This window comes from Colobus angolensis, unplaced genomic scaffold (genome assembly GCF_000951035.1).
Source record: "Colobus angolensis palliatus isolate OR3802 unplaced genomic scaffold, Cang.pa_1.0 Scaffold356, whole genome shotgun sequence".
NCBI classification, from domain to species: domain Eukaryota; kingdom Metazoa; phylum Chordata; class Mammalia; order Primates; family Cercopithecidae; genus Colobus; species Colobus angolensis.
The window spans coordinates 81,804-104,884 of NW_012116888.1; the positions used below are offsets into that span (position 1 = coordinate 81,804).

The 23,081-nt window shown below is 45.3% G+C and overlaps 1 protein-coding gene across 3 annotated transcripts; it reads left to right on the forward strand.

Moving 5' to 3' along the window:
- The first annotated feature begins 1,804 nt into the window (after positions 1-1,804).
- Positions 1,805-8,982, forward strand: IL1B (interleukin 1, beta). 3 transcript variants are annotated; one of them, XM_011953067.1, is made up of 7 exons: positions 1,805-2,003; positions 2,488-2,549; positions 3,116-3,167; positions 5,132-5,333; positions 5,889-6,053; positions 7,316-7,450; positions 8,176-8,982. In XM_011953067.1, the coding sequence occupies exons 2-7, from the start codon at positions 2,503-2,505 to the stop codon at positions 8,247-8,249; spliced, it is 675 nt and encodes a 224-aa protein (XP_011808457.1). In that variant the 5' UTR covers positions 1,805-2,003; positions 2,488-2,502; the 3' UTR covers positions 8,250-8,982. The 3 variants fall into 3 exon arrangements, with proteins under 3 accessions (XP_011808457.1, XP_011808456.1, XP_011808455.1); XM_011953066.1 differs by having other exon boundaries at positions 7,316-7,446; XM_011953065.1 differs by lacking the exon at positions 1,805-2,003 and adding an exon at positions 2,017-2,261 and having other exon boundaries at positions 7,316-7,446.
- Positions 8,983-23,081: the final 14,099 nt, after the last annotated feature.

Genomic DNA, 23,081 nt, shown 5'->3' on the forward strand with positions numbered 1-23,081 from the left:
AAGGAAGGAAGGAAGGAAGGAAGGAAGGAAGGAGACTCTGAGGAAGGTGGCAGTTCCTACAATGGGGGAACCAGTGGTTAATTTGCAAAGTGGATCCTGTGGCGGCAAAACAGAGGAGTCCCCTAGGCCACCCAGACAGGGCCTTTAGCTATCTGCAGGACCAGATACCAAATTTCATTAAGGCTCAGTGTTAGGAATGGATTATTGCTTCTCAAATTCATAGGAAACTAACATGTTGAACAGCTTTTAGATTTCCTGTGGAAAATATAACTTACTAAAGATGGAGTTCTTGTGACTGCCTCCTGATATCAAGATACTGGGAGCCAAATTAAAACTCAGAAGGCTGCTTGGCGAGCAAGTCCATGAAATGCTCTTTGTCCCACAGTAGAGCCTATTTCCCTCGTGCCTCAAATACTTGCACAAGGGCTCACTCCATTGGATAAAGCAGAGCGAGCACGATACCTGGCACATACTAATTTGAATAAAAATGCTGTCAAATTCCCATTCACCCATTCAAGTAGCAAACTCTACCACCTGAATGTACCTGCTAGGCACTGTGCTAGACTTGGCTCAAAAAGATTTCATAGCTTCCCGGAGGAGCCAGAACAGGGAGCAAGGTTTCAATTCAGTGCTGTAAGTGCTACAAGAAGTGTTACGGGCCGGGCGCAGTGGCTCATGCCTGTAATCCCAACACTTCGGGAGACCGAGGCGGGCGGATCACAATGTCAGGAGATCGAGACCATCCTGGCCAACACGGTGAAACCCCGTCTCTACTAAAAATACGAAAAATTAGCCGGGTGTGGTGGCAGGTGCCCGTAGTCCCAGCTGCTGGGGAGGCTGAGGCAGGATAATGGCGTGAACCCGGGAGGCGGAGCTTGCAGTGAGCCCAGATCACGCCACTGCACTCCAGCCTGGGCGACAGAGCAAGACTCTGTCTCAGAAAAAAAAGAAAAAAAAAAAAAAGAAGTGTTACAATGCAGACCTGTCAAAGAGGCAAAGGAGGGTGTTCCTAGACTCCAGGCACTGTTCATAACCTGGACTCTCATTCATTCTACAAATGGAGGGCTCCCCTGGGCAGTACACTGGAGCAGGTACTTTGCTGGCATCTTGGTTAAAGAGAAACTGATAACTCTTGGTATTACCATGAGATAGAGTCTCAGATGGATATTCTTACAGAAACAATATTCCACTTTTCAGAGTTCACCAAAAAATCATTTTAGGCAGAGATCATCTGGCATTGATCTGGTTTATCCATGAGATTGGCTAGGGTAACAGCACCTGGTCTTGCAGGGTTGTGAGAGCTTATCTCCAGGGTTGCCCCAACTCTGTCAGGAGCCTGAACCCTGCATACCGTATGTTCCCTGCCCCATCCAAGAAAGGTCAAGTGTCTCCCCAGAGGCTCCTGCAATTGACAGAGAGTTCCTGTGGCAGCGAACAGCACCCAAGGTAGAGACCCACACCCTCAATCCAGACAGGGAGGGCTACTGCCCCTTCATTGTATCCATTTATCCATCTCTAAGTGGGAACATTCCTAAACTTAAGTACAAAGAAGTGAATGAAGAAAAGTATTTGCATGTATAAATCTGTGTGTCTTCCACTTTGTCCCAGATGTCCTAAATTTAAACATTCTTCTAACCTAGGAAAATCCAGTATTTTAATGTGGACAACTGCACAATGGCTGTCGGAACAACAATGCGTATTTGCATAGTGATACATTTGCAAAATGTGTCATAGTTTGCTCCTTGCCCTTCCATGAACCAGAGAATTATTTCAGTTTATTAGTCCCCTCCCCTAAGAAGCTTCCACCAATACTCTTTTCTTTTCCCCTTTCCTTTAACTTGATTGCGAAATTAGGTATTCAACAGAGAAATTTCTCAGACCCCCACTTCTGCTTTTGAAAGCCATAAAACAGCGAGGGAGAAACTGGCAGATAGCAAATCTCTTCGACGCACAAGGCACAACAGACTGCTCCGGGATTCTCCTCAGCAATCTTCATTGCTCAAGTATGACTTTAATTCTTCCTTGCAACTAGGTGCTAAGGGAGCCTCTCTGTCTCTCTCCCTCTTTGTGTGTATCTCTCTCTCTCTCTCTCTCTCTCTCTCTCGCTCTCTCTCCACCCCCTCATCCTCCCTCTTTTCCTCCCTCCCTCTCTGCCTCCCTCTCTCAGCATTTTGCAAAAATGCCAGGTGTAATATAATGCTTATGACTGGGGAAATATTCTGGGAATGAATACTGCTTACCTAGCAGCTGATACCCTAAAGGTTAGCGTCAAAACCTCTGCTCCAGCTCTCCTAGCAAATACATTGCTAGCTGGGGTTGGGTTTAGTAAATGCTTTTCTCTACACCCAAAGGACTTCTCTTTCATACATTCATTCATTCACTCAGAGATCACTTATTTGCATGCCTGCCATGTACTGGGTGCTGAGAGAAATCACACGTGAACGTAGCCATCATGGGGAATTCACTCATTTTCTCCTTTTTACACAGGTATCTGAAGTAGCCATGGCAGAAGTACCTGAACTCGCCAGTGAAATGATGGCTTACTACAGGTCAGTGGGGACACTGAGACAAGTAACATAGGCAGGGCTCCTCTTTCAAGAGTAGAGTGTTATCTGTGCTTGGAGACAAGATTTTCCCCCTAAATTGCCTCTTTCAGTGGCAAACAGGGTTCCAAGTAAATCTGGTTGAAACACTACTTTCCCATTATAAGTCCCTCCAGCCTTGGGGTCTGGAGGCTATCCAGAAGTGTTGTTGCAAGGGCTTCCTGCACAGGCAAATGGGGAGAAAAGATTCCAAGCTGACAATACAAGGAATCCCTTTGCAAAGTGTGGCTTGGAGGGAGAGGGAGAGCTCAGATTTTAGCTGACTCTGCTGGGCTAGAGGTTAGGCCTCAAGATCCGACAGGGAGCACCCAGGGTGCCCACCTGCCAGGCCTAGAATCTGCCTTCTAGACTGTTCTGCACATATCACTGTGGAACTTGCCAGGTGTTTTCAGGCAGCTTTGAGTGACAGGTTGTTTGCAGTTTCTTATCAACAGTCAAGTCTTGTACACAGGGAAGGAAAAATAAACCTGTTTAGAAGACATAATTGAGACATGTCCCTGTTTTTATTACAGCGGCAACGAGGATCACTTGTTCTTTGAAGTCGATGGCCCTAAAGAGATGAAGGTAAGACTGTGGGTTTAGCTCCCAACCCAAAGAAGGGCTCTAACACAGGGAAAGCTCAAAGAAAAGAGTGCTGGGCCACTTTGATGCCATGGTATTTTGTTTTAGAACAACTTTAACCTCTTCCAGTGAGACACAGGATGCACCACTTGCTGACCTGGCCACCTGGTCACCATATCATCATAATCACTCACTAATGGTGGTGGTGGTGGTTGTGGCCACACTTGGTGGTGACAGGGGAGGAGGAGTGATAAGGTTTCCCATTTCGTAGTAGGAAGACAGCCAAGTCTTCAACACAAATTTGATTCTCCTTTTAGGAGATGGGTTCAGCCTATGCCAATCACTTGAGTTAAACTCTGAAATCAAGAGATGATCTTGAGAACTAACATATGTCTACCCCTTTTGAGTAGAATAGTTTTTTGCTCCATGGGGTGAAGCTTATAGTAACAAGACATAGATGATGTAAACAAAAAGATTAATTGAGACTTGAAAGAAAACCATTCACTTGCTGTGTGACCTTGACAAGTCATTTTACCCTCTTTGGACCTCATCTGAAACATAAAGGGCTGAGCTGGATGATCTCTGAGATGCCAGCATCCAGCAACCTTCAGTTTTGAAATATTTTCAGTTGTAGCTAAGGGCATTTGGGCAGCAAATGAGCATTTTTCAGACTCATCCTTACAGAGAGCCATGTTATATTCCTGCCGTCCCTTCTGTTTTATATGATGCTCAGTAACCTTTTCTAGGTGGCCCAGCCATCAGCCTAGCTAGGGCAGTTGTGCAGGTTAGGAGGCAGCCACTTTTCTCTGGCTTTATTTTATTCCAGTTTGTGACAGCCTCCCCTAGCCTCATAATCCAGTCCTCAGTCTTGTTAAAAACATATTTCTTTAAAAGTCCTAAGACTGGCATAACTGGTTGGCTCCAGCTGTAGGAGGAGCCCATTGGCTTGTCTGCCTGGCCTTTGCCCCCATTGCCTTTTCCAGCAGCTTGGCTCTGCTCCAGGCAGGAAATTCTCTCCTGCTCAACTTCCTTTTGTGCACTTAGAGGTCTCTTTAACTGTCTTTCAAGCCTTTGAACCATTATCATGCCTTGAGGCAACCTCAGTTAAGCCTTAATACTGAGCTTCCTCGAATAAGAGGAAAGTGGTAACATTTCACAAAAAGTAACTACTCTTACAGGATTTGCAGAATGCCTATGAGACAGTGTTATGAAAAAGAAAAAAAAAGGAATGGTGTAGAAAAATTGAATACTTGCTGAGTGAGCATAGGTGAATGGAAAATGTTACGGTCATCAGCATGATAAAGCAAATCAGAGTGTGACAGCATTAGGGATACAAAAAGATATAGAAAACGTATACATGTATGGTGTAGGTGAGGCATGTACAAAAAAGATGAACAAGGTAGAAATGGGATTTATTCTAAAAGAATAGCCTGTAAGGTGATAGAAAGCCCACATTCTAGTCCTGAGTCTGCCTCTAACCTGCCATGTGCTCTTGAGTACACCCTTAACCTCCTTGAGCTTCAGAGAGGGATAATCTTTTTATTTTATTTTATTAATTTTATTTTATTTTATGTTATGACACGGAGTCTCACTCTGTTGCCCAGGCTGGAGGGCAATGGTACAATCTTGGCTTACTGCAACCTCTGCCTCCCAAGTTCAAGCGATTCTCGTGCCTCAGTCTCTTGAATAGTTGGGATTACAGGCGTGCCCCACCACACCCAGCTAATTTTTGTATTTTTAGTAGAGAAGGGGTTTCACCATGTTGGCCAGGCTGGTTTTGAACTCCTGACCAAAGTGCTCGGATTACAGGCATGAGCCACCACGCCTGGCCCAGAGAGGGATGATCTTTAGAAGCTCAGGATTCTTTCAAGCCCCTTCCTCCTCTCTGAGCTTTGTCCTCTCTGATGTCAAAGCACGGTTCCTGGCAGGACCACCTCACCAGGTTCCCTCCCTCACTCTCTCTGCAGTGCTCCTTCCAGGATCTAGACCTCTGCCCTCTGGATGGCGTCATCCAGCTACGAATCTCCCACGAGCACTACAGCAAGGGCTTCCGGCAGGCCGTGTCGGTTGTTGTAGCCATGGAGAAGCTAAGGAAGATGCTGGTTCCCTGCCCACAGACCTTCCAGGACAATGACCTGAACACCTTGTTTCCCTTCATCTTTGAAGAAGGTACTTAGCCAAGAGCAGGCAGTAGATCTCTACTTGTGTCCTCTTAGAAGCCATCATGCACCAGCCAACTCAATTCCCCCAGAGCCGAAGCCCTTTAAAGGTAGAAGGCCCAGCAGGGAGAAAAAAAAAAGAAGGCTGGAAACCAAAGCAATCATCTCTTTAGTGGAAACTATTATTGAAGAAGATCTTGATTGCTACTGACATTTGCAACTCCCTCACTCTTTCTCAGGGGCCTTTCACTTACATTGTCACCAAGATGTTCAGACGTTGGTAACCTCCCTGTGGGCTAGTGTTATGACCATCACCATTTTACCTGAGTAGATCTGTTGCTCGTCCACAGTGAGCAGTAAAAGAGCTCAAGCTGGAACCCATGTCTAATAGTGTCAGGTCCAGTGTTCTTAGTCACCCCACTCCCAGCTTCGTCCTCACCAGTGTTGTCATCAGATTTTGACCGTATATGCTCAGGTGTCCTCCAAGAAATCAATTCTGCTGCCTCACCTCACAAGGCCTGCCCTTCTGATTTTATACCTAAACAACATGTGCTCCACATTTCAGAACCTATCTTCCTCGACACATGCAATAACGACGCTTATGTGCATGATGCACCTGTACGATCACTGCATTGCACACTCCGGGATGCACAGCTAAAAAGCTTGGTGATGTCTGGTCCATATGAACTGAAAGCTCTCCACCTCCAGGGACAGGATCTGGAGCAACAAGGTAAATGCAAACATCCTGGTTTCCCTGCCTGGCCTCCTGACGGCTTGCTAATTCTCCATGTTTCAAACAAAGTAGAAAGTGAATTTAAGGCAAATGATCAACATAAGTGAAAAGAAACATTAAAAAAGAATATACAAACTTTGGTCCTAGAAATGGCACATTTGATTGCACTGGCCAGTGCATTTGTTAACAGGAGTGTGACCCTGAGAAATTAGACGGCTCAAGCACTCCCGGGACCCTGTCCACCCAAGTCTCTTGGGCATAGTACAATGTCAATTCTTCCACAATATGGGGTCATTTGATGGACAAGGCCTAACTGCCTGTGGGTTCTCTCTTCCTGTTGTTGAGGCTGAAACAAGAATGCTGGAGCGATAATGTGTCCATTCCCCTCCCTAGCCTTGCCCCCTTGCCCCAACATCCGTCCCACCCAATGCCAGGTGGTTCCTTGTAGGGAAATTTTACTGCCCAGCAGGAACTTATATCTCTCCACTGTAACCGGCAAATGTTTCAAGTGCGGTGAGCCCATCATGAGCTGTGGTGATCTTCCTGGCATCGTGCCACAGTAGCCAAAGCCTGTGCACAGGAGTGTGGGCAACTAAGGCTGCTGACCTTGAAAGGCAGCCTCACTCAGGGCGAAGCTATTTGCTCTCAGCCAGGCCAAGAAAATCCTGTTTCTTTGGAATCGGGTAGTAAGAGTGATCCCAGGGCCTCTAACTGACACTGCTGTGAGTGAGGAAGATCAAAATGAGTGTCTCTTTTTGGAGCCACTTTCCCAGCTCAGCCTCTCCTCTCCCAGTTTCTTCCCACGGGCTACTCTCTGTTCCTGAAACAGTTCTGGTGCCTGATTTCCGGCAGAAGTACAGCTTCACCTCTTTCCTTGCCTTCCACATTGATCAAGTCGTACTGCTCCTGTGGATGGGCACATTGCCAGCCAGTGACACAATGGCTTCCCTCCTTCCTTCCTTCCTTCCTTCATTCCTTCCTTCCTTCCCTCCCTCCCTCCTTCAGCATTTAAGATGTAGACCCTCTTTCATTCTCCATTTCCACTTCTATGAGGCTCTGAGAAACCCTCAGGCCTTTGAAGGGAGACCCTAAATCAATGACATGACCCTGATATTGTCTGTGAGAAGTCAAGTTATCCTGTCTCTTAGGCCAAGGAACCAGAGGATACCAAATTACATGTGTCCTACTCATGGGGCCCAGGGGTTGGGCTGACCCTGCCCTGCTGTGTCCCTAACCACAAGACCCCCTTCTTTCTTCAGTGGTGTTCTCCATGTCCTTTGTACAAGGAGAAGAAAGTAATGACAAAATACCTGTGGCCTTGGGCCTCAAGGCAAAGAACCTGTACCTGTCCTGCGTGTTGAAAGATGATAAGCCCACTCTACAGCTGGAGGTAAGTGAATGCTATGGAATGAAGCCCTTCTCAGTCTCCAGCTATCACTTATAACCACCTTCTATCACTCACAACCACCTTCTCCCCGCCCCCATCCCTAGGAAAAGCTGGGAACAGGTCTATTTGACAATGTTGCATTAATGTAAATAAATTTAACATAATTTTTAAATGCATGCAACTTTCAATTCTGCTGCAGAAAATTAAATCATTTTTCTGATGTTATTGTATCCTACCATAGTTATGACCCCAACAGATTATATATTGTTAGGGCTGCTCTCATTTGATAGACACTTTGGGAAATAAATGACTTAAAGGATCCCATTATCACGTCCACTCCACTCCCAAAATCACCACCACTATCACCTCCAGCTTTCCCAGCAAAAGCTACATTTCCAAGTTGATGTCATTCTAGGACTATAGGGAAAAATACAGTAAAAAGCCCCTGGAAAATAGGTACTTCAAGAAGCTCTAGCCTAATTTTCACTTAAAAAAAAAAAATTCACCTACATTATATTATGCTCCTCAGCATTGGGCACTAAGCTTTAGAAAAGAAGAAGAGCTCTTTTAGTAACCACACAGAAAGTTGGGGGCCCAGTTATAACTCAGGAGTCTGGCTCCTGATCCTGTGACCCGTTCATTAGTTTCCTCTCTGGCCAACCCAAAGAACATCTTTCCCATGGCATCTTTGTCCCTTGCCTCACAAAAATTCTTCTTTCTCTTTTGCTGCAGAGCGTAGATCCCAAAAATTACCCAAAGAAGAAGATGGAAAAGCGATTTGTCTTCAACAAGATAGAAATCAATAACAAGCTGGAATTTGAGTCTGCCCAATTCCCCAACTGGTACATCAGCACCTCTCAAGCAGAAAACATGCCCGTCTTCCTGGGAGGGACCAAAGGTGGCCAGGATATAACTGACTTCACCATGCAATTTGTGTCTTCCTAAAGAGAGCTGTACCCAGAAGGTCCCGCGCTGAATGTAGACTCAATCCATAGGACTGGCAGAAAGGGAACAGAAAGGTTTTGAGTGTGGCTATAGCCTGGACTTTCCTGTTGTCTATACCAGTGCCCAACTGCCTGCCTTAGGACAGTGCTAAGAAGATCTCCTGTCCATCAGCCAGGACAGTCAGCTCCTTCCTTTCAGGGCCAATCCTCGGCCCCTTTGTTGAGCCAGGCCTCTCTTACCTCTCCTACTCACTTAAGCCCACCTGACAGAAACCATGGCCACATTTGGTTCTAAGAAACCCTCTGTTCTTTGCTCCCACATTCTGATGAGCAACTGCTTCCCTATTTATTTATTTGTTTGTTTATTTTATTGATTATTCTATTTAATTTATTCAAGGGGGGCAAGAAGTAGCAGTGTCTGTAATAGAGCCCAGTTTTTATAGCTATTCAATTCAACTTGGACTGGTGAGCTCTCTTTAAATTAAGTCCTTTAATTAAGACTGAAAATATATAAGCTTAGATTATTTAAATGGGAATATTTATAAATGAGCAAATATGACCATACTATTCACTGGTTCTGAAATAAACTTCACTGTAAAAAAAAAAAGGTCTTTCCTGATCATTGACTTGTCTTGGATTTGACCCTGAACAGTAAAGATAAACAGGGCTGTGAGAGTTCTTGGGGGACTAGAAGCCCACTCCCTATTGCTGAGTGCTGCAAAGTACCTAGAAATATCCTTGGCCACTGAAGACTATCCTCCTCAGCCATCCCCTTTATTTCTGGTGTTCAACAAAAGGATATTCAGTGCACATCTGGAACAGGATCAGCTGAAGCACTGCAGGGAGTCGGAATTGGTAGTAACAGCTACCAGTGATTTCTCTGTCAATGCACCAAACATCTGTTGAGCAAGCACTATGTACTAGGAGCTGGGAGTGCAGAGACAAGAAGGGTAACAAGTTCCTCCTCAGGAGAGGCAGATAGGTACAAGCAAAAACAAGGCAACATGACAAGTAGAGTAAGATAAAATACAAAAGGAGTATCCAGGAAGGAGTGAGGAGAGTGACATAAGAATCAAGCCTAAAGGGATAAACAGAAAATTTCCCCACATGGGCCGGGCACAGTGGCTTACGCCTGTAATCCCAGCACTTTGGGTGGCAGAGGCAGGAAGATCGCTTGAGCCCAGGAGTTCAAGACCAGCCTGGACAACATAGTGAGACCCCCATCTCTACAAAAAAATAAATAAAACAATCAGCCAGGCATGCTGGCATGCACCTGTAGTCCTAGCTAGTTGGGAAGCTGACCCTAGAGGATTGCTTGAGCCCAGAAGTTCAAGACTGCTGTGAGCTATGACCACACCATTGCACTTCAGCCTGGGTGACAGAGTGAGACCCCATCTCTAAAAACTGTTTCCAGATAGAAAAGAAAAGAAAAGGCCCTCAGGTAGAAGAACCAGCATGAACAAGGACATGGGGGTATAAGAATGAATGATGGAAAAAGTACACTTTCAGAATTGCGGAAATCACCAGAAGCAAAGTCAAAGCACAAAATGAGCCAGGGGAAAAGTATTTGCAACTCACATCCTAGGTAAAGAGACAATTTGCTTCGCATGTAAAGAACTGCCTCAAAACATTAGGAAAAAAAAAAAAAGAACAAAACTCCAGCAAAACAAGAGGCAAGGGATCTTAACAGTCTGTTCACAGAAAAGAAAATACTATTTGATCTTGGGCAGAGTAAAACAATTTGATCTTGGGCAGAAAAAAAACAATGTTTAACATTGTAATAAGAAAGTCAAATTAAAAGCACTTTGAGATACTAGTATTTTCCCATCAGATTGACAAAGATCAAAAGTTTAACAAGAGACCTTGTTGGTTAAACTGCCAGGAAATCCCCGCTGTTAAATATTACATGTGGGACTATAAATTGATATGACCCTTATAGAACAAAATTTGCTAACTATGAAAGTCACAAGTGCACTTCCCCTTTGATCCAGCAATTTCACTCCTGGAGATTTATCCTACAGATGGACATCACCCATGTGAAATGAAAAATGATCAAAATTATTCATTGCACATCATTTGTAATAGGAAAAATTGGAAGTAACCCAAGTGTCTATCAACAAGAGACTGGCTAAATGAAGTAAAGGACATAGAATACTAGGCAGCTATAGAGAAGAATGAGAAAGCACTCTGGTATTGTTTGGATCTGTGTCCCAGCCCAAATCTCATGTGAAATTGTAATCTCCAATGTTGGAGGTGGGGCCTAGTGTGGGGTGATTGGATCACAGGGGTGGAGTTCTTATGAATGGTTTAGCACTATCCCTTTGGTGCTGTTCTCATGATAGAGTTCTCACAAGATCTGGTTGTTTAAAAGTATGTGGCATTCTTTCTCTCTCTCTCTCTCAGTCCTGCTCCTGCCATGTAAGACACCCACTCCCATTTTGCCTTCTGCATGAGTAAAAGCTTCCAAAGGCCTCTCCAGAAGCAGATGCTGCCATGCTTCCTGTGGAACAGCCTGTGAAGCTGTGAGCCAATTAAACCTCTTTTCTTTATAAATTACCCAATCTCAGGTATTTCCTTATAGCAATGCAAGGACTAATACACGCTGTCTGCACGAATATGAAATCCTCTCCAAGACATGCTGATAGCTGAAAATGAACAAGATGCAGACCATATTTATGATATACTAACTCTGATGTAACAAAAGGGAGGGGAAGAAGGGCAATACATTCTACTGTGTGTGTATTTTATTTTTTTAATTCTGGAAGATACATAAGAAATGAATAAAGTAGTTGTCAGAGGCTGAGGAATAAGATATACAGGGACAGGTGTGGGAGCAAGACACTTCTATGAACACATTTTATACAGTTTGGGAGATTTTTTTTGTGTTTTCTTTTTTTTTCTTGAGACAAGGTCTCGCTGTCACCCAGGCTGGAGAGCAGTGGTACAGTCATGGCTCACTGCAGCCTTAAACTCCCAGGCTCAAGCAATCCTCCTACCTTAGCCACCTGAGCAGCTGGGACTACAAGCATATGGTACTATATTAGTCCATTCTCACACTGCTATAAAGAATGACCTGAGACTGGGTAATTTACGAAGAAAAGAGGTCTAACCGATTCATAGTTCTATAGGCTGTATAGGAAGCAAGCATGGCTGGAAGGCTTCAGGAAACTTACAATCATGGCAGAAGACAAAGGTGAAACACGCACATCTTCCTGTGGCGGAGCAGAAGAGACAGAGAGTGAAGGGGAAGGTATTACACACTTTAAAACAAACAGGTCTTGTGAGAACTCACTCACTATCATGAGAACAGCAAGGGAGAAACCACCCCCATGATCCAATCACCTCCCACCAGGACCCTCCTTCAACATTGAGAATTAAAATTCAACATGAGATTTGCGTTGGGTCACAGAGCCAGACCATATCATCCTCCATGCCCAGCTAATTTTTCTTTTTAACGTTTTGTAAACACAGGGTCTCACTATGCTGCCCAGGCTGGTCTTGAACTCCTGGGCTCAAGTGATCCTCCCGCCTCAGCCTCCCAAATTGCTAGGATTACAGGCATAAGGAGCCATGCCTGGTCTACAATTTGACTTTTCAATCATGTAAATATATTATTCAAAAATAAAATAATAATTTTTAAAGATTTTATCCAAGAAAAAAATATCTGACTTCTTGTGGAAAGACAACCATTGAGTTGAGGGAGCTGCTAGTCCTCAGCAGCTCACCCTCAGTACCCTCCTTCTTTTTCTGTAGGGACAGGCTGTGGCTTATCCTATAGGCTTGGGCTGGAGTCAGCAAGCACCTGGGCTGGCAGAAGATAAAAGATGCAAAGGTGAGGGAAAGCAAACGTGGCCTGGAAGACAGACTTGGCGGGTGGGTGGCTACTACAACACCCTGGTCAGAGGTACAGGGGTAAGTCAGCGTGTCTTCTGCACAGACCTCTTCCCCACCTCATTCTTCATTTCCCATACAGCCTTGCTGAGTTATTCACAAACATCTGATTCAACTGGAAGCTGGCGTAAGGATGACCTAAAGGACTGGTGTGATGCCTGCCCAGGGCTGTGGGCCATAGTCATAGCCCAGAGCCTCCTCCTAGCTTTTAGCACATCTCACCCACATCCTGGGTCCTTAATTAGCAATATGGAGGCAAGCCAAATGATAAGATTGTATCCCTGGGAAGTCCAGAAGCACTCCTTTTCTCATTTGTATAAGCATAATGGTTTCCTTACATAAATAATCATGAAAATTCAGGCCGGGCGCAGTGGTTCGCGCCTGTAATCCCAGCACTAGAGAGACCGAGGCGGGCAGATCACAAGGTCAGGAGATCGAGACCATCCTGGCTAACACGGTGAAACCCTGTCTCTACTAAAAATACAAAAAAATTAGCTGGGCATGGTGGCGGGCACCTGTAGTCCCAGCTACTCGGGAGGCTGAGGCAGGAGAATGGTGTGAACCCAGGAGGCGGAGCTTGCAGTGAGCCAAGATCAGGCCACCACACTCCAGCCTGGGCAACACAGCATGACTCCATCTCAAAAAAAGAAAAAAAAAAGAAAATTCAAATCCCTCTCAGAAAGCAGGTCATAAAACCATGAAATGCAGCATGTGGGCCAGAATCACAGGGAAAGGTAGGTCTTGGAGGGGAAAGGATGGCAGGGAGGAAGAAAGCAGGGTGCCAGGAGCCCTGGGTTGCTGTCCAAGTCAGGCAGCTCACTGTCTCTGAGAACATTTCACTTTCTGGTAAACGGGGCAGTTGGAGATAGAAGGGTTGGATGAATGCCAAGAGTGAGCACAGCTGAGATCAGTGCTGTGCCTGCAGTCCAGGCTGGAGTAGAAATCCTGGGCCCATCTTACCTCTGACCCCATTTCCTCCTCTGTAATAATGCGGGGGTGGGGGAAAGTTCTGGTCATCAGCTCTAGCATTCCATGGTTCATTTCCTCATCAGTGATGGAAAATCACCAAGCAAGAGAACAGGATGGAGAATAACTGGATGGGTGCAATCGGAGGTGCTATTTCAGATGAGGTGGCCAGGGAAGGCCCTCTGAAAAGGTGGCTTGAGCAGGTGCCTGAATGTAGAGAAGCTACCAATGATGCAAAGATCTGGGGTACAGCATGCCAAACAGAGGTAATGCAAGTGCAAAGGCCCCGAGGTTGGACGTGGCCTTAGCACAAATGTGGCATGGCAAGAAGGCCGGTGTGGCTGAAGCAGCCTGAGCAATAGGTGGAGGGGCTGAGAGGACAGAGGGGCTGGAAAGAGCCAGGCCTGGGTAGGAGAGGTGTCAACTTGGTGTGTGATGCAAAGCCCTTGGAGGTTCTCAAACACAAAAGGGATGATCTAATATATGGTTTTAAAAATGCCACTCTTGCTATGAAAAACTGACCCTGGGGGAAGGAGGAGTAGAAATGTCAAAAGTGGAAGCAGACCAATCAGGAGGCCAGGGCAATGGACTGTGCAGGAGAGACTGACATCTTAGACTTGGGCAATAGGAGAGAAGATGGTGAGGATCATATTCTGGGGATAAAGGCAACAGAACTAGCTGATGGTGTCAACGTAGGAGATGAGGGAAAGAAAGAAATCAAGGGGCATTCATAGGTTTTGAGGGTTGACTAACTGGGGATATTTAACAGAAATGGAGAAGTCTGGGGAAGGGGCAAGTATTGTGGGGGCAGAGGTCAAAAGTTATGTATTTTGGCCAAGTTAATTAATATTTGAGATAAGATGTCAAATAGTCAATTGAATACAAAATCTGAATCTTAGCCCGAGCAGGTCTCACACCTGTAATCCCAGCACTTTGGGAGGCTGAGGTAGGTGGATCACTTGAAGCCAGGAGTTTGTGATCAGCCTAAGCAATAGAGCAAGACCCTGTCTCTACAAAAAAAAAAAAGTCAGCCAGGCATAGTGGCACATGCCTGTAGTCCCAGCTACTCAGGAAGCTGAGGTAGGAGGATCACTTGAGCCCAAGGTTCAAGGCTGCAGTGAGCTATAATCACATCATTCAACACTACACTCCAGCCTGGATGACCTCATTCATTAAAATAAAATTTTAAAAAATTAATTAAAAATAAATCCAAATCTTTCCTGAGATTCATATTCAGGAGTAACTATCATGTAGAAGGTATATAATGCCCTGGGTCACATGAAACCACCCAATGAATGCCACTGGAAAAGACAAAATAGCTAAAAACTGAGCACTGGGCACACCAGCACAGTGAGGTTGGAAGGAAGAAATGGAGCTAACAAAGGAAACAAAAGAGGAGTAGCCAGTGAGAAGAGAGAAACCTCTGGAGAGAGGAGAGAGCAAGAAAAGGTGGGTGAAGGAGAATGTGGTCCACCAGGCCCAACAATGCTGAGCAGTTGAGTAAGTGAGGACCTGGCCATTGAATTTGGCAAGAAAGAGGATGTCAGTGGCCCTAAAACAAAAGCGAAGAAGGCTTGAGGATGGAAGGCTGACTGGAGTGAACTAAGAAGAGAATGAAAGGCGGAGACAAGGAGCCAAGGAGCACTGAGACTCCCTTAAGTAGTTTTGCTGTAAAATAAAAGTGCATGTAGAGACAGGGCAGGGGGACAGAGAAATTCAGGGGTAGCCGGAGGGAGCCATGGAATCAAAAGAGGGTTTTTATGTTTAAGATGGTAGTTGTCACATAGCAATTAGTAAGTTCATATGAATCACAATGTAGGTGAGAGAGATCACTAATGCAGGAGTCAAATCCTTGCAAAGCCTCCAGAGGAGGTGATGAAGGGAGGTGATGGACATCGTTCAGATGCAAGTAGGTTAGCAATTCCTAGGACAGAAACAGGAGGTAACTCCTTTCTGATTGCTCCTGTTTTCTGAATGAGATAGCACATAAAGTCCACTCAGCCATGTTAGTTCTTGAGGTCCTTGTGGCTGTCACACCTGTACAGACTGGGCTCTCCTCTCCAGCTCTTCCTCTCAGACTAAGCTGAGCTGCACTGGCCGCTGCCACATCCTCTTGGGGCCATCCTCTGCCACACTCCACATATTGCTGTGGTTTGCTTGCAACCCCTGGAAGGTCCTACTGACTGCTCCTACAAGAGTCCGAGCAGCATCTCTCCCTTACTCATTATCACATGGTGCTGTAAGCAGTGGTCACACACTTTAGCTAGTGGGATGAGCCATCACAGGCAGTAAATGCAAAAGACTGCTCAGATTTTAAAGCACCCATTAATCAGTAGACACACATTTAAAAAAAATAAATAAATAAAAAATAAAAACAGGAACTAACAAAATTAGTTGAGTAGAATAAAGTAATAAAAGATATTAACTACAAACCAGATAGGAGGTGTAAAATTGTACCTACATAAATCAGGTGGAAAAAGTTGAAAGCAGTTAAGATAAAATAGGTAAGCATGACATTTAAAAGGTATTCACGGGACTTGGTTACGAAACCAACTCACAACTAAAATGTCTTAGGGCCTTTCGCTGACTTAGGAGCCTGATCCCAACTCTGAGAATGACTCAGTGTGTTACCCTGTGGCTAATGTAGACCAATGACCCTGTCTCAGATTCACTCACTAGCCAACAGCCCAAATCAAGTACTTAGAAACTTTGACTCAGAAACCTCAGTGTCAGAATCTTTCACCTAGGAACCACTTGTAGTGGTTAATCTGCAATTTGCACCCCTTAGTTCAGTGGCTTTACAACACTAGGGGGGAAAAAAAAAGGCATAGAGCTGATGACCTAAAGGAAACCCACTGCAGCAACACTTTTGCGTTAAGTTTACAAATAAGTGTCGTTTTAGAATCCTCCAGGTAATGCCTTTGTTATTTAACGTGTCTAAGACAATGCTGCACATTAAAGAATATAAAATATGACTTTGTAATCCCAATTTGAAATGTGTAATTGATATTAGACTTCTATTTTAATTTGAAATGTCTAAAACAATGTGGTTAAATTTGTAAAAAGAGTGTGAATTTTGAGTCTGATTTACTACATTTTTTTTTTAATTTTCTTTTTTTAGAGTTTTGGGGATTGCTTAGGTGGCTAGAAAGATTTTATTCATCTGATTTTTAAGCCCACCTTGGCAGGCATTTGTAGTGTTTGAAAGAAACTTTGTAGTTTAAAATATTTAAGGGAACTCAATTAACTATGCTAGAAAAGAAAGTTAAGTATTTAGGAGGATTTAACATGGTGTGAAAGTTGTCAAAATCAAAATGGAGACACTAATGTTAAGAAAACCCTGAAAAATGGAGCCAGGGAAGGCCATGAAGAAAGGGTTCTCATGCTTGTATCCCTGATCATGAAAAAGACTGCAAAAAACAAAACCTTGCACAAAGGCCGTTGCAACCTTACGCAAAAAATACTGCTTTAACCACATGTGCCCAGCAACTGGCTGTCCAACCTCAGACTGGCAATATCTTTGTTGTTGATCTTAGTAGCCCAGCATAACTATTTCAAAACAGTGATGTAATGCTCATTTCTTTCTTTTGAAAACCTTCGTCTTCCTGTGAAAACCTTTGTCTTCTTTACTTACCCTGAATATGCACAGAGTTTACTATGGAGTGCATATTCCTATTGCAATGCTCTATTCCCAAAGAAACATCATTTTCTTTTAGAGAGTCTCTCTCTGTGATTTAGGTTGGTGATGTAAAGCAATGACATAACTGAGCATTAATTCAAAGAAAAGTGGCATTTCTCTGTTATATTAAAAAGAGGCCTTATAAATAGAATAGTAAGATTTGTAAGTTGAACTTAAAGCATTAAGAAAATTTAGGGGCCAGGCATGGTGGCTCACACCTGTAATCCCAGCACATTGGGAGGCTAAGACAGGAGGATCGCTTGAGCCCAGGAGCTCAAGACCAGTCTGGTCAACACAGACCTCATCTTCACTAAAAATAAAAAATCGGCCAGGTGCAGTGGCTCATGCCTGTAATTCCAGCACTTTGGGAGGCTGAGGCTGGAGGATCTCTTGAGGTCAGGAGTTCAAGACCAGTCTGGCCAACATGATGAAACCCCATCTCTACTAAAAATACAAAAAGATTAGCTGGGTGTGGTGGTGGGTGACGGCAATCCCAGCTACTCAGGAGGCTGACGGCAGAGGAATCACTTGAACCCGGCAGGCGGAGGTTGCAGTTAGCTGAGATAGTCCCACTGCACTCCAACCTGGGCGACTCAGCAAGACTCTGTCTCAAAAATAGTCAGGTGTGGTAATGTGTCCGGAATTGGTGGGTTCTTGGTCTCACTGACTTCAAGAATGAAGCCGCGGACCCCCGCCATGAGTGTTACGGAGTTTGTTTCTTCAGACGTACAGATGTGTCTGGAGCTTCTTCCTTCTGGTGGGTTCGTGGTCTCGCTGTCAGGAGTGAAGCTGCAGACCTTTGTGGTGGGTGTTACAACTCTTAAAGGCAGCGCGTCTGGAGTTGTCTGTTCTCCTTTCTGGTAGGTTTGTGGTCTCATTGCCTTCAAGAGTGAAGCTACAGATGTTCGCTGTGAGTGTTACAGCTCATAAAGGCAGGGTGGACCCAAAGAGTGAGCAGCAGCAAAATTTATTGCAAAGAAGGAAAGAACAAACCCTCCAGCAGCTTGCCACCACTGTTGCGGGCAGCCTGCTTTTATTCCCTTATCTGACCCCACTCACATCCTGCCGATTGGTCTATTTTACAGAGAGCTGATTGGTCCGTTTACAATCCTTGAGCTAGACACAAGAGTGCTAGACAGAAAAGTTCTCCAAGTCCCTACTAGGTTAGCTAGATACAGAGTACCAATTGGTGTATTTACAAACCCTGAGCTAGACACAAAGTACTGATTGGTGTATTTACAAACCCTGAGCGAGACACAGAGTACTGATTGGTGTATACAATCCTCCCTGCTAGATACAAAAGTTCTACAAGTCCCCATCTAGCTCAGGAGCCCAGCTGGCTTCACCTAGTGGATCCTGCAGCAGGGCTGCAGGCGGAGCTACCCGCCAGTCCCCAGCCGTGCCTGCATTCCTCAGCCCTTGGGCGGTCGATGGGACCAGGCGACAGGAAGCAGAGGGCGGCGCCCGTCGGAGAGGCTGTGGCCGCGCAGGAGCCCACTGTGGTGGGGGAGCTCAGACATGGCGGGCTGCAGGTCCCCAGCCCTGCCCCGCGGGGAGGCAGCTAAACCCAACGAGAATTTGAGTGCAGCGCCGGAGGGCAGGCACTGCTGGGGGACCCAGCGCAACCTCCGCAGCTGCTGGCCCAGGTGCTAAGCCCCTCACTGCCCTGGGCTGGTGGCACCGGCCAGCCGCTCAGTGTGCGTGGCCCGCCGAGCCTGTGCATGCGGGAACTCGCACTGGCCGGCGAGCGAAGCGCGCAGCTCCGCTTCCGCCCGGGCCTCTCCTTCCACACCTCCCCACAAGCAGAGAGAGGTGGCTCCAGCCTCAGCCAGCCCAGAGAGGGGCTCCCATGGTGCCGTGGCAGGCTGAAGGGCTCCTCAAGCGCCACCAGAGTGGACGCGGAGACCGAGGAGGCGCTGAGAGTGAGGGCTGCTAGCACATTGTCACCTCTCAGTAGCACAAACCTGTGGTCCCAGCTACTTGGGAGGCTGACGGGGGAGGATCATCTGAGCACAGGAGGTCAAGGCTGCAGTGAGCCAAGATCATACTACTGCATTCCAGCAGGGGCTATAAAGTGAGACCCTTTTGAGACCCTGTCTCAAAAAAAAAAAATTATGTTTTTAAATTTATAATTATAATAAATTTAATTATATAAATTTAAGATCAAGTAACTGTAAATATTCTTTCTGTGCACGTAAGTTCTTCTTGTATTGACCTCACAGAAGCTGGCCATTCTTCAAGTCAGAAGGCCTGAGAAAGGAGCCGCTCAGGTGGTCTTGACGGGACTGTGCGGCCAGCCATCCTCAACAGGTTGACAATCCTTGTGTACTTCATCCTTGTTGGTTCTTCTGTCCCTGACAGATCCCTGACAATGAGCAACTGTGATGCTCATCTCAGCACTGAGTCCCAGTCAGGAAGATATCCACCCACCCACCACACGCTCACACACACACATTCACACACGCACACATGTTCTGGCACCAAAAAAAAAAAAAAAAAAAAAGCAGTTTAAAACAAATCTGATCCTTTGATTATTTCCACAAACTCCACGAAAATTGTACATAGCTCAAGCAACATTTCTTGATATTCACTTTTTCTCTCATATCCATTTTCCTTACTGCTGTCTCCACTTTTCTCTTCCAAACTCCCTGTTAAAATCCCTGCCCCAGAGAACTTTCATTCAATTTTGTGGAATGGAGGCTGCTTTGATTTAAATTTTTTTAAAAAAATCCTCTACCCCATGTCCCTGATCCCTACTTTCCCCACCCCCCGACACCCCCCACCTCCTCGAGACATGGTCTTGTATCTTCCAGGCTGGAGTGCAGTGGCATGATCATGGCTCACTGCAGCCTCAACCTCCTGGGTTCAAGCAATTCTCTTGCCTCAGCCTCCCTAGTAGCTGGGAGTACAGGCATGTGCTACCATGCCTGGCTAATGTTTTTTCTTTTTATTTTGTAGAGATAGGGTTTCGCCAGGTTGCCCAGGCTGGTCTGGAACCCCTGGGCTCAAGTGATCCTCCTGCCTCTGCTTCCCAAAGTGCTGGGATTACAAGTGTGAGACACTGCACCCAGCCTGGATCCCTGCATTTTTACAGATTTAGCATCACAAAAGTCTAAACGATTGGACTGGCTAAAGCAGAACTGTCCTTATGACAGCAGGCATAAGAGGGAAAAGGCTAAAACACTGTGTTAAGAATTATCCAAATGTGGGGAAAAGGCAAAGACAGTAGGTGTGCCTTTTTGGTGTCTAAGCTGCCTGCCCAAGGGGCACCCGATGCTCTCAGGCAGGAGTCCACAATTTTTTTTTTGTAAAATGTCAGATAGTAAATCTTTTCAGCCTGAAGAGCATGAGGTCTCTGTCACAAATACTCAACCACCATTACAACATGAAAGCAGCCAAGAGACAACATATGACAAATGAGTATGTCTGTGTTCCAGTAAATCTTGATTACAAAAACAGGCAAGAGGCCAGAGCTGACCCATGGGCCATAGTTTGCTGACCCCTTCTGTAAAGCAAAGTATTTTTGCTTGACTTGCTATTTACCATTGATTGAAGACAAGGCTCTGTAGAGTTACTCATTCACTTGCATTAGATTGATGAGTAGCAAGATCAATATTCACTAGAATATAAAATTATTTTTGTTCAGTAGAAAAGGTAAACCCAACTGTTATATTATTGCCCTGCTTTGTATCTAACTTTGCTTCATTTTTTTAACAAATTAATATTGTTGCCCTAATTTGTATATAAAGATGCTTCTTTTTAAAAAATGATTTTTTAAATAAATTTGAGACAGGGTCTCACTATGTTGCCCAGGCTGGTCTTGAACTCCTGGCCTCAAGTGATCCTCCCACCTTAGCCTACTGCATAGCTGGGATTACAGGCACAAACTACTGCATGCAGCTAACTTTGCTTCTCATCCCAGCACTTTTTATTCCACTGATTATATGTATATGTATATCTGCATCTCTTTCTCTCTCTCTCTCCATATATATATATATGGAAATATATATCTCAGTCTCTCCTATCCTCCTTTGATCATTTTTGCTATCCTGTCGATTCCCCCAACAATGAGTGTGATGTTGTAAAATATATATTTGTTCATCTCCTGTTTCCTGACATACAGCTTTTAAAAACCCTTGGAATCTCTGGAGTGAGAAGTGTCTTTTGCATGCTAATAGATGACTAGTGGCTGACAGCCCCAATGTAGTAGCTTCATGATGGGGTTTGTCACAGGAAAGACCAAGGCAGGATTGGAGACTTGGGACTGTTAGCCCCACTCCCCAACCACTAGGGAGTGGAGGGCCTGAATGCTGTGTCAGTCACCAATTGCCAATGGTTCGGTCAATCATGTGTACGTAATAAAGTCACCCTTAAAACCCCAAAAAGGACAGGGTTTGGAAGGGCTCCCAGATAGCTGGACACATGAATGTTCCTGGAGGGTGGTGCCCGAGAGGGCCATGGAAGCTCCACGCCCCTTCTCACATGCCTCGCTCTGCACATCTCCTCATCCTGTGTTCATATATACCCTTGTAATATCTTTTAGAATAAACTGGTAAACCTAAGTGTTCCCCTGAGTTCTGTGAGCTGCTCTAGCAAATTCACGGAACCCGAGGGAAGCAATCACAGGAACCCAGATTTATAGGCCATCAGTCAGAAGCATAGGTGACAACCTACCACTTGTAACTGGCATCTGAAGTGGGAGGCAGTCTTGTGAGACTGAGCCTTCAACCTGTGGGATCCAACGCTAACTCCAGGTAGATAGTGTCAGAGTGAATTAAGACACCCAGCTGGTGTTGGCTGCTGGAGGACTGCTGGTAGGAGAAATCCCTATGCATTTTGGTGACTAGAGGTCACAGAAGAACTCAGTGTTGAGGTGTTGTGAGAGTACAGTAGGGAAAAGTGCATTTGGTTTTTTCCTTTTACAATGAGTTAAAATTTTTTTTTGTTTTTTGTTTGTTTGTTTTTGAGATGGAGTCAGGCTCTGTCGCCCAGGCTCTAGAGTGCACTGGCACAATCTCGGCTCACTGCAAGCTCCGCCTTCTAGGTTCATACCATTCTCCTGCCTCAGCCTCCCGAGTAGCTGGGACTACAGGTGCCCGCCACCACGCCCAGCTAATTTTTTTGTATTTTTAGTAGAGACGGGGTTTCACCGTGTTAGCCAGGATGGTCTAGAACTCCTGACCTCGTGATCCGCCCACCTCAGCCTCCCAAAGTGCTGGGACTACAGGCGTGAGCCATTGCACCCGGCCACAACGAGTTAAATTTTTAACACAAGTCTACTGTATATTAGTAAAAGGGTTACATTTTTTAATGTCTTGAAAGTTGCACGTTGACAATTTCCATGTCAATCACTTTTTTTCTGTCCCTTTGGAAACAAAATCACTTGGGTTACCATGAACCAGGCTGCAACCTATTCCCCAGGCCTTGGAAGCTTTGAGGCCCTTCTGCCATGCCTGATCCCTCCGAATACCAGGCCTCCTGGAGTTAAAAAATAGACTTGAGGCTAGGCCTGGTGGCTCACACCTGTCATCCCAGGACGTTGGGAGGCTGAAGCGGGCAGATCACAAGGTCAGGAGTTCGAGACCAGCCTGGCCAACATGGTAAAACCCTGTCTCTACCAAATATACAAAAAAAAAAAAAAAAAATTAGCAGGGCGTGATGGCACACTCCTGTAGTCCCAGCTACTCAGGAGGCTGAGGCAGGAGAATTGCTTGAACCTGGGAGGCGGAGGTTGCAATGAGTCAAGATCGCACCACTGCACTCCAGCCTGGGCGACAGAGTGAGACTCTGACTCAGGGGAATTAAAAAAAAAATAAAATAGATTTGAAAAACGAGGCTCCACTGGATGGATTTAGGGGAAGTACAGGAAGCAGGACCTGCTGGTGCAATGCCACACTCTACCTGTCCAGACTTGGACCTCATCGAGGGAGGTCTGTTGGGACAGGCAGAGGTCCTCTGCCTCCACCCCCTCCTCTACTCCCCAAACCCTGAGTCATGCTGAATGTAACAAACCTGGAACAGAAGGGTTCAATTTGGCAATAGGTATCTAAAGGACTCCAGGTGCTTCTCCCTTGATTCAAAATTTAACTTATAAAAAATAATTATAAGAAAATTCTACTTAAAAGAAATAATCAGGGAGGTACAACAAATTGTACTTT